The 21943-nt window shown below is 44.7% G+C and overlaps 1 protein-coding gene across 9 annotated transcripts in view; it reads right to left on the bottom strand.

Moving 5' to 3' along the window:
- Positions 1–15807, bottom strand: part of MARK3 (microtubule affinity regulating kinase 3) — a 108104-nt gene extending 92297 nt beyond the window's left edge. For all 9 annotated transcript variants that reach the window (XM_060295322.2, XM_030883284.3, XM_060295324.2 and 6 more), the window contains exon 1: positions 15152–15807. In XM_060295322.2, coding sequence (XP_060151305.1) covers positions 15152–15202 — 51 coding nt within the window. In that variant the 5' untranslated portion in view covers positions 15203–15807. The remainder of the gene's footprint in view (positions 1–15151) is intronic.
- Positions 15808–21943: the final 6136 nt, after the last annotated feature.

Raw genomic sequence — 21943 nt, 5'->3', positions numbered from 1 at the left:
CAGATGTGTATTTGGGGAGGCAATATGGCCAGTGAAACTCCTGTTTTCCCAAATTTCCTTGGTAGCTGGAGGTAGCACATGGCTTAGTTCTGGTCAGTTCTCATTAGGGAAAGTCTACTGGGGGGGTCCTCGGAAAACTTTTTGTTTCTCATAAAGGGAGACAGGTACACTAGCACAGCCCCTTCCTCCCTTCTCCTGCCTTGAATGCAACGGTAACAACTAGAGCTATATAAGTTACCCTGTAGCCGTTAAGGTCTCAAATGTGAGAGAAAAGACAAAAATATTTTTAAAAACCACCAGCTCCACTATTACTGAACTGCTGAACCAAAGCTAGAAGCTGTCCAGACTTCTTTTGTGAGAAAAATAAACCCTTATTTGGTTAAGCCATCGTATAAGGTTTAGTTACTTTCAGCCAAAGCACTACTAAACTGTTACAGGGGCCATATCAATACTAATATAAGAGGCAGTAAGAAAAGTGAATGGGGAATGCACTCCATTTTATGTTATACATATTAGTTCTTCTTTAAAAATGTGTCTATATATTTGTGTGTGTGTATATATATATATAAATATATATATATAAAGCAGAAACTAACACACCACTGTGAAGCAATTATACTCCAATAAAGATGTTAAAAAAAAGTGTCTATATAAGAAAGAGCCATAGAACTACAAAAAGGCATCACCTCACACCGGTCAGAATGGGCATCATCAAAAAATCTACAAACAGTAAATGCTGGAGAGGGTGTGGAGAAAGGGAACCCTCTTGCATGGTTGGTGGGAATGTAAATTGGTACAGCCACTATGGAGAACAGTATGGAGGTTCCCTAGAAAACTAAAAACAGAGCTACTATATGATCCAGCAATCCTAATCCTGTGCGTATATCCGGAGAAAACCACAATTCAGAAAGATTCCTGTACCCCAATGTTCACTGCATAGCTGTTTACAATAGCCAGAACATGGAAGCAACCTAAATTGACGGAGGAATGGATAAAGAAGATGTGGTATATATATACCACATAGGACTTCCCTGGTGGTGCAGTGGTCAAGAATCCGCCTGCCAATGCAAGGGACACGGGTTCTACCCCTGGTCCAGGAAGATCCCACATGCCACGGAGCAGTTAAGTCCATGCGCCACAACTACTGAGCCTGTGCTCTAGAGCCCACGAGCCACAACTACTGAGCCCATGCACCGCAACTATTGAAGGCTGTGCGCCTAGAACCTGTGCTCTGCAACTGCAATGAGAAGCCCGCGCACCGCAACAAAGAGTAGCCCTCGCTTGCCACAACTAGAGAAAGCCCGCACACAGCAATGAAGACCCAATGCAGCCAAAAATAAATAAATAAAATAGATAAATTAAAAAAAAAAAAAAAACTCAGAGAGAAAAAAGTGTCGTTATCTGTAGATGATATGATCTAACTGCAAACCAAAAGAATTGGAAATACCACTAGAACTCAAGAGAGAGCTTGGCAAGGTGCAAGATCAACCTATAACTACAGTTCCTTACACCAGTAGTAACCTACCACAAAATTTAACTAAAAATAAGTATTCATCATAGCAATAAAAACTAAAAAGTAGGTAGAAAGTAACTTATTTAAGAATATATAAGAACTCTGGAGAAAGCTTTAAATTTTTAATAAAAGACATAAAAGGTCCTCTGAATAAAGGGGAATTCTATATTCTTAGATAGATATTATACAATCTACCCAAATTAATCAATAAGTTCAATGCAATATGAATTAAAATTTCCAGCCAGTAATTTATGAGTAATCTTAAACTTACTCTAAAGTGTACATGGACGAATATTTCATGGCTGCCAGGTCAGCCTTGAAAAAGAAGTTAAAAAAAAAAGTTCAGATATGAAAAGTGATCAAGGTTAAAACCAGTAACAAGATGTATCTCTTTCATTGCACCCTCTAAAAGCATGCACTGAGAGGGACACAACATCTTTTCTGTGGCATTCTTGCCAAAAATATATAACCTTAATCTAATTTTGAGAAAACATTAGACAAACTTAAATTGTGGGATCTTTGATTGGAACTTAGAACAGAAAAAGAACGCTGGAGAAAAACTGGTGACAATTCAAATTAGTTCTGCAGTCATCGTTAACGGTATCAAACCAATGTTAACTTTCTGGTTTTCATAACTGCACCATGGTTATCTAAGTGTTAACATCAGGGGAACCTGAGTGAAAAGTATACATGAACTCTGTACTAATCTTGCAATTTTAAGTCTAAAATTATTTAAAAATAACAAGTTCAACAGACAGATACATATAAAGGTACGTAGATTACATATATTACAAAGCCACGGTAATTTTTTAAAGAAAAGAAAACCTGTAGGGTATCGGCACAACAGAAAAACAGACCAATGCAACAAAATACAAAGCTAAAAGACATGAATGTATGGGAACACAAGATACAATGAAAGCAGTCCTATAAACCAGTGGGGAAAGGATGGACCACTGAATGGATAGCAGTGGGAAAACTGGTTCACGGTATCAGTCTACAGAGAAAAATAAAACTAGATCCCTACCTAAGTCCACACACAAAAGGCAGCCTCCCTTTTAATCTAGAGGGATTAAAAAATCTACATGTGAAAAGTAAAATGATAAAGGGTTAATGTGAAATGTGAGAGAATATATCCTTGTGAGCCAGGCATTTAAGCAAAACTTCAAAAGCACAAACATAAGGCAAACGTTGGTTACACCAAAATTAAGAATTTCTGTCCAATAAGGGTCTTATAGAAAGATGACAGAAGATACATGCAATGTCTAAAACCTACATCAGATTAATATCTAGAAAATCAAGGAACACCTAAGAATCTACAAGAAAGAAACAACAACCAAATAGAAAAAGGGACAAAGGAAAAGCAGCAATTTACAGAAGGCCCCCAGAGCCAAGGAATATATAGACATACTAAAAACCATAGAGAAATGCAAGTTAATAATGAAGCAGCACATTAAACTACTTTAGTAGGCTGGAAAAAAAAATTAGAAAGCTGGACAATTCTAAATGTTGGAGGAACCAAGGAGACAAAAACCCCTGTGCACTACTGGCGGGAGGGTGGGCTGATAGAGCCATCCAGAAGAGCAACCTGGCACTATCTGACATTTCCTGTGACCCAAGAGGTCCACTCCTAGCTACACATCCCCAAGAAATTCTTACACAGCTCCACAAGGGGACATGTATGAAGATATTCATTGCTGCATTGCATGGGGGGAGGGGGGAGGCGGCAGGTAGTCTACCCCAGAAAGTAGGTAAAATGTGGTAGGACTCATACCACAGAGTGCTATGCAGCAGTTAGAAGCAACAGATTCGATGCATAGATGAGACTATGCAATATTTACACAAAGTACAAAACATACACTTCTAAGAACACATACATGTACACGCATGACAATATATTAAAATGTTAGAACAGTAACTGTTGGAAGGATAAGGAAAATGACATATAGGGATTAACAGGAACAAATAAGCAAGAGAACAGCCTCACACTGTTCAGATCAAAGATACGACTTTTGCAGCTGAGTTTATGAAAACGTTTCCAAAAATATGAATAATAGGAAAGGGGAACTATTATTGTTCATATGCTTAAATTCAAATTGGTTTCACTTGTAATAAAACACTTATTACTGGCATAGCAAGTGAACTATCATAGTAATGAAATAAACTGAAAAATAATTTACTTGACCAATCCTCAGAAGAATAAGGCACAAATAAATTGTGGCTAAAGAAAACTTTGACTTGATAGCTTTTGACCAGTTAATTATATGCTAAGCACTTACTAAGTAGCAGGCACTATAATGGGATAAAAGAAATAGAAAAGTATGGTGTCAAACTTTTAACACTCATAATCTAGCTGGGGAGCTAACACGGGGAACAGTAACTGAAACAAGGGGCAATCTCCGCCCCATGAGAAAATCAGAGCGTGAATACTCCAAGCTCCATCCAATAGATTTGTGAGCTATGCATGAAATTTGCAGTTTTCTAGTAGCAACATTAAAAAAACATAAAAAGGGCTTCCCTGGTGGTGCACTGGTTAAGAATCCACCTGCCGGACTTCCCTGGTGGCGCAGTGGTTGAGAGTCCGCCTGCCAATGCAGGGGGCACGGGTTTGTGCCCCGGTCTGGGAAGATCCCACATGCCGCGGAGCGGCTGGGCCTGTGAGCCATGGCCGCTGAGCCTGCGCTCCGCAACGGGAGAGGCACAACAGTGAGAAGCTCGGATACCGCCAAAAAAAAAAAAAAAAAGAATCCGCCTGCCAATGCAGGGGACACGGGTTCGAGCCCTGGTCCGGGAAGATCCCACATGCTGCGGAGCAACTAAGCCTGTGTGCCACAACTACTGAGTCTGCACTCTAGAGCCCACGAGCCACAACTACTGAAGCCCATGCGCCTAGAGCCCATGCTCTGCAACAAGAGAAGCCACCGCAATGAGAAGCCCGCGCCCCGCAACAAAGAGTAGCTCCTGCTTGCCACAACTAGAGGAAAGCTCGCGCGCAGCAATGAAGACCCAACGTAGCCAAAAATAAAATAAAAAATAACATAAATTTAAAAAAAAACATGAAAATAGGTTAATTTTGATAATAGTTTATTTAACCCAATATATTCCCAAATGTTTCAACACATAAAAAGAGTAAGATTTACATTCCTTTTTTCATACTGTCTTTGAAATCTAGTATATATTTTATACTCACAAGACATCTTAATTCAGACTAGCCACATTTCAAGTGCTCAGTAGCCACGTGTGCTGGACAATGCAGCTCTAAGCACTCAGAGGGTATGATCACATTTGGGCGAGATGAAGGAAAAAAAGGGATGGAGACTTTGATGGACAAGTAGTAGAGTTCTAATGAAAGATGAAGGCCATTTCAAGCCAGGCACCAGCACAAGGAAAGCTTAAAAAGCTTGGGGGATTGGGGGGGGGGGAGACGGGGAACCTCCCTTAACCTTCAAGTCTAGCCAGTTTCACCTCTCACAACTCTTTCATATGCCACTAACACTGAAAAACAAAATGGCTTTAGTTCCTTGACATCATGATTGCTGGCAATTTCTTACCTTTATGTTCTTGACTAGGCTGGTACTTCTCTGTCTTGCATCCCCTTGCTTAGCTTAGTTAATTCCTACACTAAAGTACTTGACAATGAGCTCCTTGAGGGTAAGAATTATCTAATCTCTGTATTCTTAGTACACAGGACCTGGCAACCAGCAGCTGTGAAACTGCTAGATGAAGAGACAGCCAAGGAGAATTGTTTGGCTGTAGTGTTAAGTTTATATAGGTGAACAGTTAAAAAAAAAAAGACAGAGAAGTGGGTCAAGAACTTTGAATACTAAACCAAAGAGTTTAGATTATCCAGTTTTCTAGAATAACACTACAAAAGCTATCTCAAGAGGGAATTAACATTTGAAGAACCCCCATTATATGGAGTAGACTGGGCCAAGCACTTTATACTTGTTAGTTTCTTCAATCACAACAACCCTGAATAGATGGTGTTATTCTCTTTTGTTAAATAAAAAAGATGTAATATACAGCATGGTGACCATAGTTAGTAATACTGTATTATATATTTGAAAGTTGCTAAGAGAGATTTTTTAATTCTCATGAACAGAAAAAAAAAAAGCCTGTAATTATATGTGGAGATGGATGTTAGCTGTTAACTAGACTTATTGTGGTGATCATTTCACAAAATATACAAATATCAAATCATTATGTTGCACACCTGAAACTAATACAATGTTATATGTTGATTATATCAATTAAAGTTTTTAATTATTAAAATTTTTTAAATGAAGCACAGACAAGTAATTAACTTGCCCATAGTTAAGTGACTTGTATTTGAAGACCGGTTTCAAACACAAACCTGTAACTCCAAATCCCAATTTCTCTTATGTTTTGTTGCTCCTACTTTTTGGCTCCTCATCTGGTCCACTATTCCTCAGAAGTGTCTTCAGAATCTCTCCCTCAACCACAGCCCTAGGCTCCCACTTTATCCCTCACTTCTAAGCCCAGACTCTTTCCATCAAGCCTCCCTTTAAGAAAGCTATCTGAGGTTTTAAGAAAGGAGAAAGAAGATGAATTCATTGGAACTACTGAGGGAAGAGGCTGAAGATACAGGACACTAGAAATGAGAGAAATGACAACATAGAGATGAGAGATGAAAAGACCAGTAAACAAACCACTAATGATGGCTAACATTTAGCTATTACTTATTATGAATCAGGCACCATTCTAAATGCTTTACACATATTGTCTCATTTAATCACTAATTCGAGCAATATTTATTTACTCTTCATCTGTAATAAATGACCAGCATGTTCTAGGTATTTGAAATAGTATTAATAAACAAAACAAACATTCCTGCTCTCAGGGAGCTTTCAGTACACCAGAGAAAACTGACAAAATACAATAAACATAAGAAATATGCAAATTATATAATATGTTAAAGGTAACAATGCAATGGAAAAAAAAACCAGATCAGGATTAGGGAGGTTGGGAGGGCCACAGATGGTCAGAGTAAGACTCACTGAGCTGATGTTTGAAAAGAGGAGAAGGTGAGACAGTTAGCCATGTGGATATCTGGAAGAAAAGTGTTCAAAGAGAAGAGCCAATGTCAAGGCACTGAGGTTGGAGTGTCCCTGGTGTGTTCAAAGAACAGCAAGAAGACACCTGGGTCTATGAATGTAGTGGGTGCGGAGAGGTAGGAGATGAGGACAAAGAGGTAAGGGAGGCCACAGCATGGAAGACCTTATTCTTATAACAGTCCTATGAGGTCATTACTACTACCAATCCCACTTTATAGATGAGGTAACTGGGGCATGAAGAAGTTAAATAACTTGTCCAAGGTCACACAAAAAATGCTAGGTCAGATTATAAACCCAAAGAGTTACTATTATAGTGGTTGGAAAACATGAGCCCAAAGCCTTTGACATACCTCCCATTACAGGGAAAGGTCTATGTCCCTTCCACTTGAATCTGGGTGCCCATGACTGCTCTAACGTTTTAAGAATAAATGGCAGAAGTGATACTATGTGACTTCTGAGGCAAGGTCATAAAAGGCAGGCAGCTTCTGTCTTGTTTGCTGAAACACCGAGCCACCTCATGTGTCCGATCACACTGGAGTCTCCATGCTGGAGAGGCCCATGTAGCCACTCTGGCCAAGTCCCAGCTGAGCTCAGCCTTTTAACAATACCTGCCAAGGTGCCAGATATGTGAGTGAAGAAGCGGTCTTAGGATGTGGATCTTCCAGCCCAGCTACTCAAATCCCCCAGCCTTTCGTTATTCCCCCAAACTGAAGTCCCAGCCATAAACCATTCCCATCTGAATTCCTCACACAAAATCTGTGAGTATAGTGAAACACTTGTTGTTTTACACTACTAAGTTGTGGACTGGCTAGTTCCACAGCAGTAATAAGTAGGACAGCTATACAATAAGCAGGATATAAATGTTAAGCACCTGGCCTAAATTAACAGAAATGGAAAAAGCAACTAGAATACATTACCATTGTATGTAGAAGGTTCTTTATCATTGAATATCCTTAATGTCTAGAAGGCAACCTTCTTTTAAGAAAAGAAAATATAAGTTCCTTTAATCCATTCCACTAGTAAAGCTAACACGTGCCTATGAATACCAAGGCAGGCCTAGGGTAGGCAAGGGCTACACAAGGGAAGGAAGACAAGGAAAGAGGTGGAGCCAGTACGTGAACAGAATGCCATCAAAAACACCTCAAGTACCTTGAACAACAAAAGCTGCTTGCCCAGCTTAGATTATTCTTCTGGACAAAGAATGGCAAGGCTAAGGGCAAAAGGCTGTGCTAGGAAATGGTTCTAGGTCTGCTCCTCTCCAGGACCCTCATACTAGTCTGCTACTGTACTCAATGAAGTCATAAAGGTACTGACTACAGAAAGAATGGGGTTATATAAAATTCTGGAATAAAACCTTTGGTTCAGCTTACTTGAACTTCATGTTAAATTCTTCCAATACAGATTTTCATGTAAAATGTCCATAATACAAACCCCACAATATTTCAACTCCACCTCCAAGCAACACCTAACTATTAGCATGAAATACAAACAAAACATCTCAAGCTTTATTCAAGCTTCAACTCTGAACATCAAGATCCCAGGTAACCCACAGAAACAATGCCTTATCTAGTCTGCATAAGACTGTATAAGACTAACCATGGCCAAGCAGCTCAGGTGACTAAAGTGCAGTGCTAAAGAACTCTAGCTTGAAGAAAAAGTTGGACTCCCCCCAAAAACGTCATCTTCTTGCAGTGCCAACTTCTGCCCTCTCAATTACTGTTCAGGCAGGTGCATGTGGGTCAGCACAAACCCCTTATTACTACTTGCAGACCAACTCCAAGCACATTCTTTAAATTCCTACGTAAGACAACATTAAAGCTGGGAGATTGCCAGGGAAGAGATTTGTTTTCTCCTTGTTTATTTTGAAAGTTTAAAATGGATGTGAGACAAGTGAATTTCTGCTTCAGTCCTCCCAGTGGTGATCAGAAGCGGCTGTACTCCCTGACTCTTACTTCCAGCTTGGAAACAAATTCCAGGGATAAAATTTGGCTATGGGGACTTCCCCGGTGGTCCAGTGGCTAAGACTCTGTGCTCCCAACGCAGGGGGCTCGGGTTCAATCCCTGGTCAGGGAACTAGATCCCACATGTCGCAACTAAAAGATTCCGCATGCCGCAACTAAGACCCGGCACAGACGAAAAAAAAAAAATTGGCTACGTTTTAGAATCCAGAACAATCCTCTCTGAAATTAAAGATAACAGGGACTATTAGGACTTCCCTGGTGGCTCAGTGGTTAAGAATCCGCCTGCCAACGCAGGGGACACGGGTTGAAGCCCTGGTCGAGGAAGATCCCACATGCTGCAGAGCAACTAAGCCCGTGCACCACAACTACTGAGCCTGCGCTCTAGAGCCTGTGAGGCACAACTACTGAGCCCACGAGCCCCAGCTACTGAAGCCCGCGCGCCTAGAGCCCATGCTCCGCGACAAGAGAAGCCACAGCAATGAGAAGCCCGCACACCACAACCAAGAGTAGCCCCAGCTCACGGCAACTAGAGAAAGCCCACGCGCAGCAACAAAGACCCAACGCAGGCAAAAAAGAAAGAAAGAAAAAAAAAAGGTAACCGGGACTATTAATTTATATTAAACTGTTTATGAGTCGTTTATAAGTAATTACAATATAAATACTCATGCACTACACAATCAAAACGACCAATATTCTACTCATGGAAAATTTCCACCTTTATCTAATTTACATAAAAAAGAAATGAAAACAACTCTGTAATTGAATAAGACCTTTTCCCAAACACTTTGACCCAATAAAAAATATTCTTCAGAAATCAACTTTTTTTTAAGAAACGCCCAAACACCTTGATTCAATAGGTAGTTGTGCTTGGAAGTTAGGAAGATTAAATGAAATCATATTACTTATTTTTTTAAAGATTTTTTTGATGTGGACCATTTTTAAAGTCTTTATTGAGTTTATTACAATATTGTTTCTGTTTTATGTTTTGGTTTTTTGGCACGAGGCATGTGGGATCTTAGCTCCCCGACCAGGGATCGAACCCACACCCCCACCTGCATTGGAAGGCGAAGTCTTAACTGCTGGACCGCCAGGGAAGTCCCCATATTACATATTTTAAATGAAATATTATATAAAGTACTTAGTATTGTTGCCTGATATTATAGTTAGTGATCAAAAATAGTAACTATTTTTATTCTCCATAACCACACTTCCCTACAAAGAACCAACTTTAAAAACTCAAGGAGGGCTTCCCTGGTGGCACAGTGGTTAAGAATCCGCCTGCCAATGCAGGGGACACAGGTTCGAACCCTGGTCCGGGAAGACCCCACATGCTGCGGAGCAACTAAGCCCGTGCACCACAACTACTGAGCCTGCGCTCTAGAGGCTGCGAGCCACAACTACTGAGCCCTCACGCTACAACTACTGAAGCCTGTGCGCCTAGAGCCCATGCTCCGCAACAAGAGAAGCCACCGCAACGAGAAGCCCGCGCACCACAACAAAGAGTAGCCCCTGCTTGCCGCAACTAGAGAAAGCCTGCGCGCAGCAAGACCCAATGCAGTCACACACACACAAAAAACCTCAAAGAAACTGAAAATGTTATTGAAACCATTGAAATCTCTTTTCTTTAGTCATAATACAATCTAAAGGAGCACTGTTTAGTCAGCAAGTCTTCACTGAATACTAAGATAGCAATTCTTTAAAGTGTGGTTCCTGGATCTGCAGCATCAACATCACCTGGTAACTTGTTAGAAATGTAAACTCTAGGGCCCCGAAGGTAGAATCAAGGTCTGGGGGTGAGGCCCAGCAATCAGTGCTTTCATAAGCCCTCCAGGTGACTGTGGTGTTTGTTCCAGTTTGAGAGTTTACAGACTAGTTTCACAGAGCTCAGGGTGCTTTGTTCTGCAGGGACTAGGAAGTCCTAAGGCAGGGGAGTGATATGGTTCCTAGGTATATCCTCTACAGCGCCTAGCACAGTGTCATACACATAGCAGGCAGTCAGATCTTAACAGGTTAACAGTTTCATACAACCAACAGCTGGCTAGACAATAACACCATCAGTTTATTTATTTCACAGAGATAAGGAATTCTGATGACTGTCTGCATTAACTAATAATAAGTAAGTACATGGTGTGCACACACACCAGGAGCTGCTAAATTGGCAAAGCCCTCCAGGACCTCTGGTACCTTTGGCAAATAACCCAGGCTTACTTACAAAATGTCATATGCTTTGAAATGTAAGTGAAAAATACATTTCTAATTTTGCCAGTACACAAACAGGATTTGTCCATGACCTCTATACAAGTCAACTGTAGAACATAAGCTAAAATGCAAACTTTTTTGTTGCCTTTAAAAAAAAGCATCCTGGGGGACTTCCCTGATGGTCCAGTGGTAGATAATCCACCTTGCAATGCAGGGAACGCAGGTCGGGAAACTAGGATCCCACATGCGGTGGGGCAGCTGGGCCCCGCACCACAACTACTGAGTTCGCGCACCTCAACAAGAGAGCCCGCGTGCGGCAAACTACAGAGCCCAAGTGCCCTGGAGCCCGAGCAACAAAACTGGAGAAGAGAAAACCCGCACACCACAACTACAAAGAAGCCCGCCCACCACAACGAAGAGCCCACGCACCACAAGGAAAGATCCTGCATGCCGCAACTAAGACCCAACTCAGCCAAAAAAAAAAAAAAGCATCTTGAGGACTTCCCTGGTGGTCCACTGGCTAAGGCTCCGCACTTCCAATGCCCGGGTTCAATCCCTGGTCAGGGAACTAGATCCCACATGCATGCCGCAACTAAGACCCGGTGCAACTAAATATATATTTTATTTAAAAAAAGACTTATCTGTGAAGTATTTAAAAAATAAATTTAAAAAAGCATCTTGTTTCACATATTAGCCATCTATAATATATGGAAGCAAGATTTATTCTAATTTGAACAAAGTGTTTTTTAAAAAAAGACAACTGAGGAAACAAGCACTGATTGGATATTTGATATTAAAAAATTATGATAAAGGATTAAGGTTACATTTTTTAAAGAAGGTTTCTCTCTTCTAAAAGCTTTGGAGATGAAATGATATGATGTACTGAGCTTGCTTCTTGGGGAGAGAACAAATAAAAGAAGTCTGGTCATTAAGCTGTTGAGTACATGGTGGGGGCTAACTAGATACCAGGGTTTCCCAACCCTGGCACTCTTGACATTTTGGGCCAAATATTTCTTTGTTGAGGGGCCAGGGGGCACTGTCCTATGTACTGTAAAATGTTTAGCTGTATTTCTGGTCAGTAGCAACGCTCTTCAGTTGTGACAACCAACAATGTCTCCAGACATTGTCAAATGTCCACTGGGGGGGGGGGGGCGTGGCAAAATTGTCCCCAGTTGAGAACCATTGATAAATACTTATTAAATTCTCTTTATTTGTTTGAAATTTTCCATAGCAAAACATTTTTAGAAGTCTAATTTTAATTATACTCTGTGTATTGGTACAACTACATCTCCCTAGTTGAATAATTAGTACATAGCTTTTGAGAAACAGTCTGCTACACAAAAAAGCAGAGAGGATTGAGATGGAGACCTGAGGTCTAGTACAGGCTCTGCTGCTAAACAGTGAGTAGTCACAAGCAGCTCCTGTCATCTCTCTGAGCCTCAACATCCTCATTAGGTCTGACTGTTTGACTAGTCCTTCTGAGTTTTAAAATGATTTGATAACAGTTTTATCTTTTTTTTTTTTTTTTTTTTTTTTGCGGTACGCGGGCCTCTCACTGTTGTGGCCTCTCCCGTTCCGGAGCACAGGCTCCGGACGCGCAGGCCCAGCAGCCATGGCTCACGGGCCCAGCCGCTCCGCGGCATGTGGGATCTTCCCGGACCGGGGCACGAACCTGTGTCCCCTGCATCGGCAGGCGTACTCTCAACCACTGCGCCACCAGGGAAGCCCCAGTTTATCTTTTTATACACCTATCAGCTAATGGTGAATACTCACATCTGGAAATCAAACAACTGAAAATAGAGTAGTGTACTAGCATGAAGATAATATTCTTCTTGCAAATTATCTGCCTTTTATTATTCCTGATCTATAAGCAAAATTCTTACCACAATTATATTTACTTAAAATTTAAATAAGATTCCTAGGGTAAGCAAAATGGAGAGTCTTTTTACAAAATATAAAGACAAAGCTATTTGTCATATCAGCCAAAATGTCCATCAACTGGTGAATGGATTTAAAAAAACCGGTACATCCAAACAATGAGTTCATTACTACTCAGCAATAAAAAGGAGTGAACTACTGATACACACACAAACATGAATAAATCTCAAAAGCATTATGCCAAGTGAAAGATGCTACACACAAGATTACATGCTCTCTGACTCCATTTAAAAACGTTCTAGAAAAGGTAAAACTATAGAGACAGATAACCGATCAGTAGTTGCCAGGGGCTGGGGGAAGGGAGAGGGGATTGACTGTAAAGAGACACAAGGGACCTTCTTAGGCAATGGAAACATCCTCTAACTTGGCCGTGATAGTGATTATGTGACTATACATTTGTCAAAACTCATCAAACTGTACACTTAAAAAGAGGGAATGTTCTATCTCAATACACCCAACTTTAACAAAAGAGATGCCCAACAGACTGAGAACTCCCATTCATTCTTGAACCCTCATCACTCGATTGGCAGGAAGTCTAACACTTAGCAGTTCAGTAGTGGTAGGTAAATAATATGGTATATGCCAGACGTGTAACACTGGCACAAGGGCACCACACTGTAAAAGATACACAACTACTTCCAGAACATGTCGATGCCGGAGTTAAAAACAGGGCATGGTGAACTAATGCAATGATGTGCTACAAACCTCTATTTTAGCACTGTCAAAAATTCAATTTTAAATACATTCCATGAGAATAAAGGCATACTCCATACCCTACATTGTTTTTAAAGTTAGTAATTCCTAACGACACAAAAAGATTACACCATAATTCAACAAATTCAACAGAGAACAAGGTAAAGACCCATTTGGTGTAAATCCTTCATTATAACAAACCTGCTATGATTGTTTCTGGCTTCAGTTTATTCAGTAAGTATGGAGCTCCTGCTCTGGTTCAATGTAAGATTTTGCAATGGAAGTCAATGATCAAAGCTAATCAACTCACTTTTTTGCTTGCTCCGCCCGACAGGGTAGTCAAAGAACAACAAAATGATGAAGTAAGAATTAGGTTCTTCAAAGGGTCTATGAGAAAATAAGTTCACTGAGTCACCCAGTCTAGATTTTCTACTACTTTTTGTGTAACTTTCTAATCCACCTCAGGTAAAGGAACACACACCACGTACTTACCAGGTTGAAGAGCATTAGATACCACACCTTAACATACTGGAGGGATGCCTCAGACCAAGGTTTACATAAACAGATTAAATCATCTGACAGCTATCCAGCAAACAAGTGGCATTCTGAAGATTAAAATGAAGGCATTTGATACCACTAGGCCACAAGGTCTCAGGACGTAATTGAAAGCATGAAAACAGGCAGAGCCAGGAAGCTTTTCCTAAGTGATAGCATTTTCTTGCCAGGAATTACCTCATAACACTTAAAATAAAAGGCCAGTGAAGTTTCTTTACGAGTTATTTTTTAGATATTTTTGTTTTTAACAGAAGACAACTCACAGGTAGCTTGGAACAGTCCTGAAGCCAGTGCTAGAGAAGAGTTCAGAATGCACTTGGACAGAGTCAACATTTCTCCAGTGGAATTTCTACTACAAGTTGTCAGGCCCTAAAACTGCTTGCTGTTCCTGGCCTTCTGAAAAGGTTTCCGTGAACAAAATCAAAGGTTCCTTTTACAGAATCACAGAATGTGAGTGCCAGAATGGACCTAAGAGCTCATCTAAGCCAACTTCTTTTGGGGAAGGGGGAAAGTTAAGCCCAGAGTGGGTGGCCCTCCGCTAGGCAGTGGGTGGCAGGGCTGCTTGACTACACATCCTCCTCTGAAATGTGCTTAACCAGCTCCTTCAAAACAGATTCGTAAGGAAACGGGGCTACTCCTCGACAAAGTCTTAGCTCTCTCCAAGAACTTCTGAACAGCTTCGGAGTTGCATCGAAGGGGGCCGAGAAGATTCCTCAGTGCGCACCTAGTTTTAGTGACTGTCACTTAGTTTAGTGACTGTCACTAAATTTAGTTCGAGACAACTTAAAGAACGAGGCATGACGGACAGTCCACTCGATCCAATCAATTGCGTTTAATCAACACCACAAACGTGTTTTTAACCCGACAGCCTCTCATGAGATGCCTACCTAATTTAAAAGGTGAATTTAGTGGAAATAAGCCCTGTACACTGCGGGGACCCGACACACGCTCGGAGAGACCACCGCGCGGCCACCGGCCGGCCACGCTGCAGCCCTCAGGGTTCGCTACGAAGCGAGCCCCGGCGTAATCGCGGATGCACTTCCCCGGCCCGCGCGCTCGGGAAACGGGCCGCCGAGGCCGCCTCCCGGGGCCCATGGCCGTCCACCGGGCCCAGAGCGCCGCGGCCTGGGGACCCGTTGGCGGCGAGGCGAGGGCTGCGGCCGCGCTCCCGGGGACGGCGCGCGCAGACCTGGCCCGGGGCAGTCGCCTAGGTTACTCACGTTCTCAGTGTCCCGTTCATTCACCGTCGGCAGCGGGGTCCTAGTGGACATTTTACTTCACTTCACTTCTGCACAACGCGAGGGTGAAACAAATCAGCGCGGTCCCGGGGGCCGGAGAAGCGGCGTCGAGGGCCCGGCGGTTCCGGAGCGGCGCCGCTGCAGGGCGGCTCCCCTCCCCCACGGCCGTCTAGATCCCGGGTCGGGCCCGGGCCGTCCCCCGGCGGGTCGCGGGGCTCATGCTCCCCCGGCCCCGGCGGCCGCGCCGAGGAGCCCCGCGGGCGGCGGTGGCGGGGCCGGGCCGGCGGCGGCGGGCTGCGGGTCGGCCCACTGGCGTCCCCGCGCCTCCGGGCGCCCCGCGGGCCCGGACCCCCTCGCCTCCTCCTCCGCCCCCGCCCGTCGCGCCGCGGATTTCAGCGCCGGAGCCTCCACACAGCGCCGCCGGCGGCCCCTGAAGAAGAGGAGGATGTGGAGGAGGTGGAGTGCAAGACAGGTCCCCGCGGGCTGCGGGCGCCGACCATGGATGGGGCTGCGGAGGCGGCGCCTGCACCCGGCTGTTCTTCTCCCTCCGGCTCGCTTTCCGCCTCAGCCTCCGCCCAGTGGCCACCGACACCGCCGCCCCCAGCACCTCCGAGCCTCACGGACCCAAGATGGCCGCCCCTCGGCTTCCTTTGCTGCCTCCGGATGCCGGAAGTGACGGCACCGCCGCCTCCCGGAGTCCAGCCAATTAGCGCGGCCCGAGGAAGCTGGCCCGGCTGCTGTTGCTAGGGGTGACTCGGCCTGGTCTAGAGCCGAGGGGGCGGCGCCCGAGGCTGGGCAGGGCTGGCGGGTCCCGGCGGGCAGCGGGGGCGGCGGGTTCCCAGCGTCCAGAGCACGCGGCACCCGTGAAAGAGCCGGCAAACGGCCCTGGGCGGCGGCCTGAGCTTGACTGCTGGATTGATACTTATATTGTTGATCGAGGGCCTGCTGTATGCAAAAGCTGAGGTAGCGTCCCTCAAAAGCTGGGACCGCGCTGCCCCAAATCGAGATATAACAGCAATTATAGGGCCGGGGCTGTGGGGAGGAGCCGAGTTCCTGCATCGTTAACGGTGACCCGGGAGCCGAGGACTCAAATCACCCTTCCTGCCTCCGGCTCTGAGCAGCCGGGGCTGGGCTCAGCATCCCGAAGGCGGCAGACGCGTCCTGCCCTCAAGGAGCTCGCGGTCAGGAGGGAGATGGACCCGGACCCAGCTAAAAGCCTTTCGTAAGGAAGAGCGCTAGAAGGTGGCGGGGAGCCCTAGAAGCCTCCTGGGATCACCGCCTAAATGCCTGTAGGGGATTTATAACCAGACTTCAAACCCCGGGTCGGATGCTCAGATGCTCAGTGGACGGATGCTCCACCTTGGGGCGGAGCTCGGTGGACGCTTGCAGACTGGGACGTTGGAAATGGAACCTCCCCTAGAAGACTTCCTTGCTCTGGAGCCTCTGAATGTCTCCCGAGGACCTGCCTAGAGCCGAGCCAGCGTTGGATGGAATGCTTTGGTGCAGGGTTCTGAGGAGGAAGAGCGGAATGGTCTGGAGTAACATGAACTGTTACTGAGAGTCTACCTTGTGGGTACATTACATGTTACCTCATTTAAGCCTCAGAGTAACCCTGTAAGATGGACAGACACACCTTGTGATCCCAAGTCTAAACAGGTTACAGTGACTTGACCAAAGTACCCAAGTTGGTTAGCCGCAAAGCTGGGATTTGAACCTATATCCTAAAACTTTCGTAACAGATAAGCCCTTGTAGTGGGTATGTCTTGCTTTTCTTTTTCTATTTTTAATGTTTTCTCTTTTGGTCCCCCAGGATGTGACTCCTCTTGCTATGTCTGGGACATTTCCTGCTCTGTGAGACATATACGTCTTTAAACACCAGAATCATTCCCATGTGAGGACTAAGATGCAGTCAGGGCTTGCATCTCTCCCTCTCAGGAAAGTGTTCACTGGGCCAAGGACAGCCCTGTTTAAAATGTCCTTCTCTTTCTCCCTCTTTGGCCAAGCAGAGATGGTTGAATTCTTGTTAGTTAAATGTGTGTTTCACACAGTTCAAGTGAAATGTGGGTGAGCACAAGATTGTGGGAGTCCCTGAAGGGACACTTAGCCCAACTTGGGGAGTTGGGTCAAGGAAGCTTCCTGGAAGAGTGGTGGTTATGCTGAGTCTAGAAGCATGAGTCGAGTTAGCTAGGTGAGGATGGGTGGAAAGGGATGCCAAGCAGGATGGCCTGTACAGATGAGGAACAACATGGTGGGTTTAGGTCAATGTCGAGAGGTGAGAGGTGAGACTGGAGGGGTAGGCAGGGGCCAGGCCAGGTTTAGACACAGCATGGCACTCCTGATGACAGGAATGTCAACTAGGTCAGCTGGGAAAACACGCAGAGGACCCACAAAAGGGTTTCAGCCTTGGGCAGGAGCTGAGAGAAAGGGTTTGGATGATTCAGAACATTCCACATTGGCCAGAGAAGTGGCTGGGGGTGAGGTTTCCACCTTGATGCTTTTTTCACTGAAGCCACACATTAAATAATGAGTCAGTGAATGCCAAGAGGTAGGAAGTGAAACTGACAGTACTTAACTCAAGATGCTTCTGGTTTTCATAAAGGCTAGAATTAAAGAAACACTTTGAACTTTTCATAGCGCTTATGTCAAATGATATCATGGTACCATAAGGAGCTGGAAATGGGAGATAAGGCGTACATGTTATGTGAAAACTGGAGAGGAGGAGGAGGAGAAAAAAGAAAAGAAAAGAAAAAACAACACATTATTCTGTCTGAAGGACCCTCTGTAGCCTGAAATATGTACTTCTGTGGATCTATGGTCTGGAAGGAATGGAAGCACAGGATCTGGAAGTATTCCTGGAATCCCTTCTTCTGTCCTTTTTCATATTCCTGTTTCCTATCATCATATTAAAATAGGTTCTGTTTCAGCCTCCTTAAACTGAAAAGACATAACTAAATATACCAAGTTGTGTATGTGCTTAGGTAGTGCCTACTTTCATGTCAAGGAGGAAGGTCATCCTGAGAGGTAAGAAACTGAAGATAATCTAGTCCTACCCTTGCTGCTTTAGGACAAAAGAGAAACTGAGCCTCAAAGAGGTGAAGTGACTTGTCTGAAGTTGACAGCTGGTTAGCAGCAGAGCCAGAATGGGGCCCAGATTTCAGAAGCCCCAGACCTATGTCCTTGCTCCACAGCTACTATGGGCATGTGGTGGGGAGATCTGTTTAGCACCCACCCCATCCCAGCACCAGAAAGAACGAGTAACTGCACTAGTCCTGAGATTGCTCTCCTCTGGACTTCTTATGCAAGAAAAATAAGTCCCCATTTGTTTAAGCCATGAGAGTTTAGGCTGTCTGTTACTTGCAGCCCAGTGCATTCCTAACCAAGACTATCATGTCAAGTGGTCAGATCTCCTGACCCCTGGGCCTGTGTTCTCTGCACCACATCTAGTTTGGACAGAGGTGGAGAGGCCTGCTTCTGCCTGACCATCACACCACAGCATTCACAAGCACAACTCCCCTTTGAGAAGGTGTGGGAACTGCTGGGATCCAGGATCCATTCCTCAGCATGTGTGTGCATGTGTGTGTTGTTGTTGTGTAATTGATAGGGAGCAGAGAGCTGAGCACTGAGAATAAATAAAGCCAAGAAGAGAAGGGGTATGATAATTGTGGGACATCTGGGGGTCATCATGCCTGGAGGCAGGGACAGGTGTGCCCCCAAATAGGCCACAGATGCTTAGAGGCTGCCACCCAGGGAAATATAAAGTCCATTCCAGACTCCACCCTCCCCAGCTTCCCCAAGCTGCTCCCCAACATACCGGGGGTCAGAGCAGACATGCTGCTATTCTTTTAATTCACTGCTCTGGTCTCCTTCACCCCATTGGGGCCATTGTTTTCCTCTGTGAGGGCCAGCAGGCAGTTTAGGAATTCTCACATCCAAGACTTGTCCCTGCTGTTCTGCCTGGGATGGTCTAGTTGAATCTTCCCTATTGTTACAAGGCCCTGTCATCTTACTTCTTCTATGGGACCTTCTCAGGCTAGCTCCCAGTGAACATTCCCCCACTCCCAGAATCCTTGATTTTTGCTGCCTGAGGTCATAGTACGTTTACTGAGTTCCATTTTGAGTACATTTACTGTGCTCCAGCTCTATTGGCAATGCACCAGGCACCTATGGTAAGACCACTAACTGCACCAGCCCGGTGAGGGAGGTGTCAGCCAGTGCTCAGAGAGAGGCTGTAACTTGTCCCACGTCGGCACAGTTCACAGAACAGCCATGATCGGACTCCAAACCTGTGCTCTTCCCTCCAGTTGTCTAGTGGTGATTGGTTCCTTTTGTTCTGGGTAAGTGGAGGGCATTCTAGTCCGTTTGCTTAGCTCTGAGGAGGGCCCAGTTTGAAACCCAGCATAGATCTGTCAGGGATTTTCCACCCTTCTCTCTTCCACAGTACTGTATCTTTTCAGGATAATTGTGGATGGACTGTTTCTGAGATGGATCACAGACTTCCCAGCCTTCCTAAACACACTATTCTGAAATTTTCAGCTTTTATGAATGACTCATAGTCCTTTTATCAGTTCCCATGATGCACTGCAATATTGGGATGGCCTTGGGGGATGTGGGGATAGAAAGGGCCATCTGCCCGGGCACTTAGCAGCCCCAGGCTATTGAAATGTTCTATTCTCTCATTTGTTGGAGATTATAGATCCAGATCTAGGTACACAAGGACACGTATATGACCTTCTGTTGGGTATCATTCCTATATCCTGACAGTGGAGCTCTCTGTGCAGGCCCTTTCCTCCGTCCACTCGGCTCTGAGCTGGGAAAACCCACTGTTTAGAACTATCCAAAGGTCTATGGAGGCAACAGAGGTGGTAGGAAAGCAAGGGCTCTGGAGTTTCAACCCTGGGTTTCAACCCTGGCTATGACCCTGAATGCTAGGTGACCTTGGCAAATCACTTCATGTGTTTGAGGCTCAATTTCTTTTTTTGAAATAATTAATTAATTTGGCTGCGCTGGGTCTTAGTTGCAGCATGTGGGATCTTCCTTGCGGCATGTGGAATCTAGTTCCCTGAGCGGGGATTGAACCCTGGCCCCCTGCATTGGGAGCACAGAGTCTTAGCCACTGGACCACCAGGGAAGTCCTAAGGCTCAATTTCTTAATCAGTCAAATGGGAATATTAGAACCTTCCACCCCTGGTTGCTGTGGGGCTCCATGGAGATAATGCCCAGAGAATAGCCAGCATGTATGTGCTGATTTCACCCTCCCACCGCAGAGAGGACCCTCCTTCCCGGGCAGCTGCACTTCTCAGTTCTCCCCTGGATGAGCACAGGACTTGGAATCTGTAGACATAGGTCAAGGTTTACCAGGCCACACATGGCTGCGCGTCAGAGTGTCACTCCTCCTCCCATCCAGTTTCACCTAGCTCACTGGGCACTGAGCTCGTTATAGGAGGTAATGGGTACAAACGAGCTTGGTAAGGGGTGCTGCAATACAAAAGGGGTTGGTGTTTGTATTATTGCCTCTATTTTGTAGACAGGAACATGGAAACTCAGGAAGGGCAGGAGGCGTGCTCAAGCTGCCCAGGGCAGAAAGCAATGCCCTCAGATTCCACTCTGGTGGCTCTGACACCATGCTGGCGGCAAAGACAGATGGGCAACAAAAGAATGAAGGAGAAAAAGGATGAGTGGGTAAATAAAACCTGCTCTCTCCTGGAGCATCGTATCTGCCCCTTCCTTTAGGGTTGTCCTATTAAAGTAAACATCCCCCCAAAATACAAATCTCCCAAATACAAATCATAACTTTTAAGTCTAAGCTCTGTCAGAGGAAAGAATATTTCTTCCATTATATAGGTTCCTGCCCAACCCTTGGAGCCACGGGACCCCCACAAAAAGCCGTGTTAGCCCTTAAGGGTGGCCCTCTATCCTTCCCCACTCTCTTTCCTGTGTTCCTTTCTTCCACGGCGTTAGGTGAGCACCTGCCTTATGCAAAGCAGTGGTTTAAGCACTGGGGATATAGCTGTGAACAGAAAAAGTTAAAGTTCTTAAGCGTCACTTACAGGATACATGTAAAAGAACTCAAAAATAATATAATTTCAAGACAATAACTAATAAAAAATTTAATCAGGGTAAAGTGATAGAAACTAGCTCTTTGTTTAAATATTTATTTATTTATTTTTGGCTGTGTCGGGTCTTAGTTGCAGCACACGGGCTCTTTCGTTGCGTTGCGTGGGCTCTGTAGTTGCGGCACTCAGGCTCTCTAGTTGTGGCATGCGGGCTTAGTTGCCCCGTGGCATGTGGGATCTTAGTTTCCCGACCAGGGATCGAAGCTGCACCCCCTGCAGTGGAAGCATGGAGTCCTAACCACTGGAACACCAGGGCGTTCCCTAGCTCTTTTGTTTTAATTCAAATTTTATTCAGTTTTTTTCTTTTGGTAATAGATGCACATGGTGCAACATTTAAAAGTTGCAAAGGAACATACAGTTACAAAAAAGCTCCCCTCCACCCTATAACAATTTCTGTTTTTGAAAATATCAAGAAGGTGAAAATACAAACCTCAAATTGAGAGAAGATGTAACTGATAAAGGATTCATATCCATACTCCGTAAAGAATGTCTACAATTGGGGCTTCCCTGGTGGCACAGTGGTTAAGAATCCGCCTGCCAACGCAGGGGACACGGCTTCGAGCCCTGGTCCGGGAAGATCGCACATGCCGCGGAGCAACTAAGCCCGTGCGCCACAACTACTGAGCCCGCGCTCTAGAGCCCACGAGCCACAACTACTGAA

The sequence above is a fragment of the Globicephala melas genome, chromosome 2 (assembly GCF_963455315.2).
Source record: "Globicephala melas chromosome 2, mGloMel1.2, whole genome shotgun sequence".
Lineage (NCBI taxonomy): Eukaryota > Metazoa > Chordata > Mammalia > Artiodactyla > Delphinidae > Globicephala > Globicephala melas.
The sequence above is the reverse complement of the archived record's forward strand: the minus strand, read 5'-3'. Positions and strand labels throughout refer to the sequence as shown.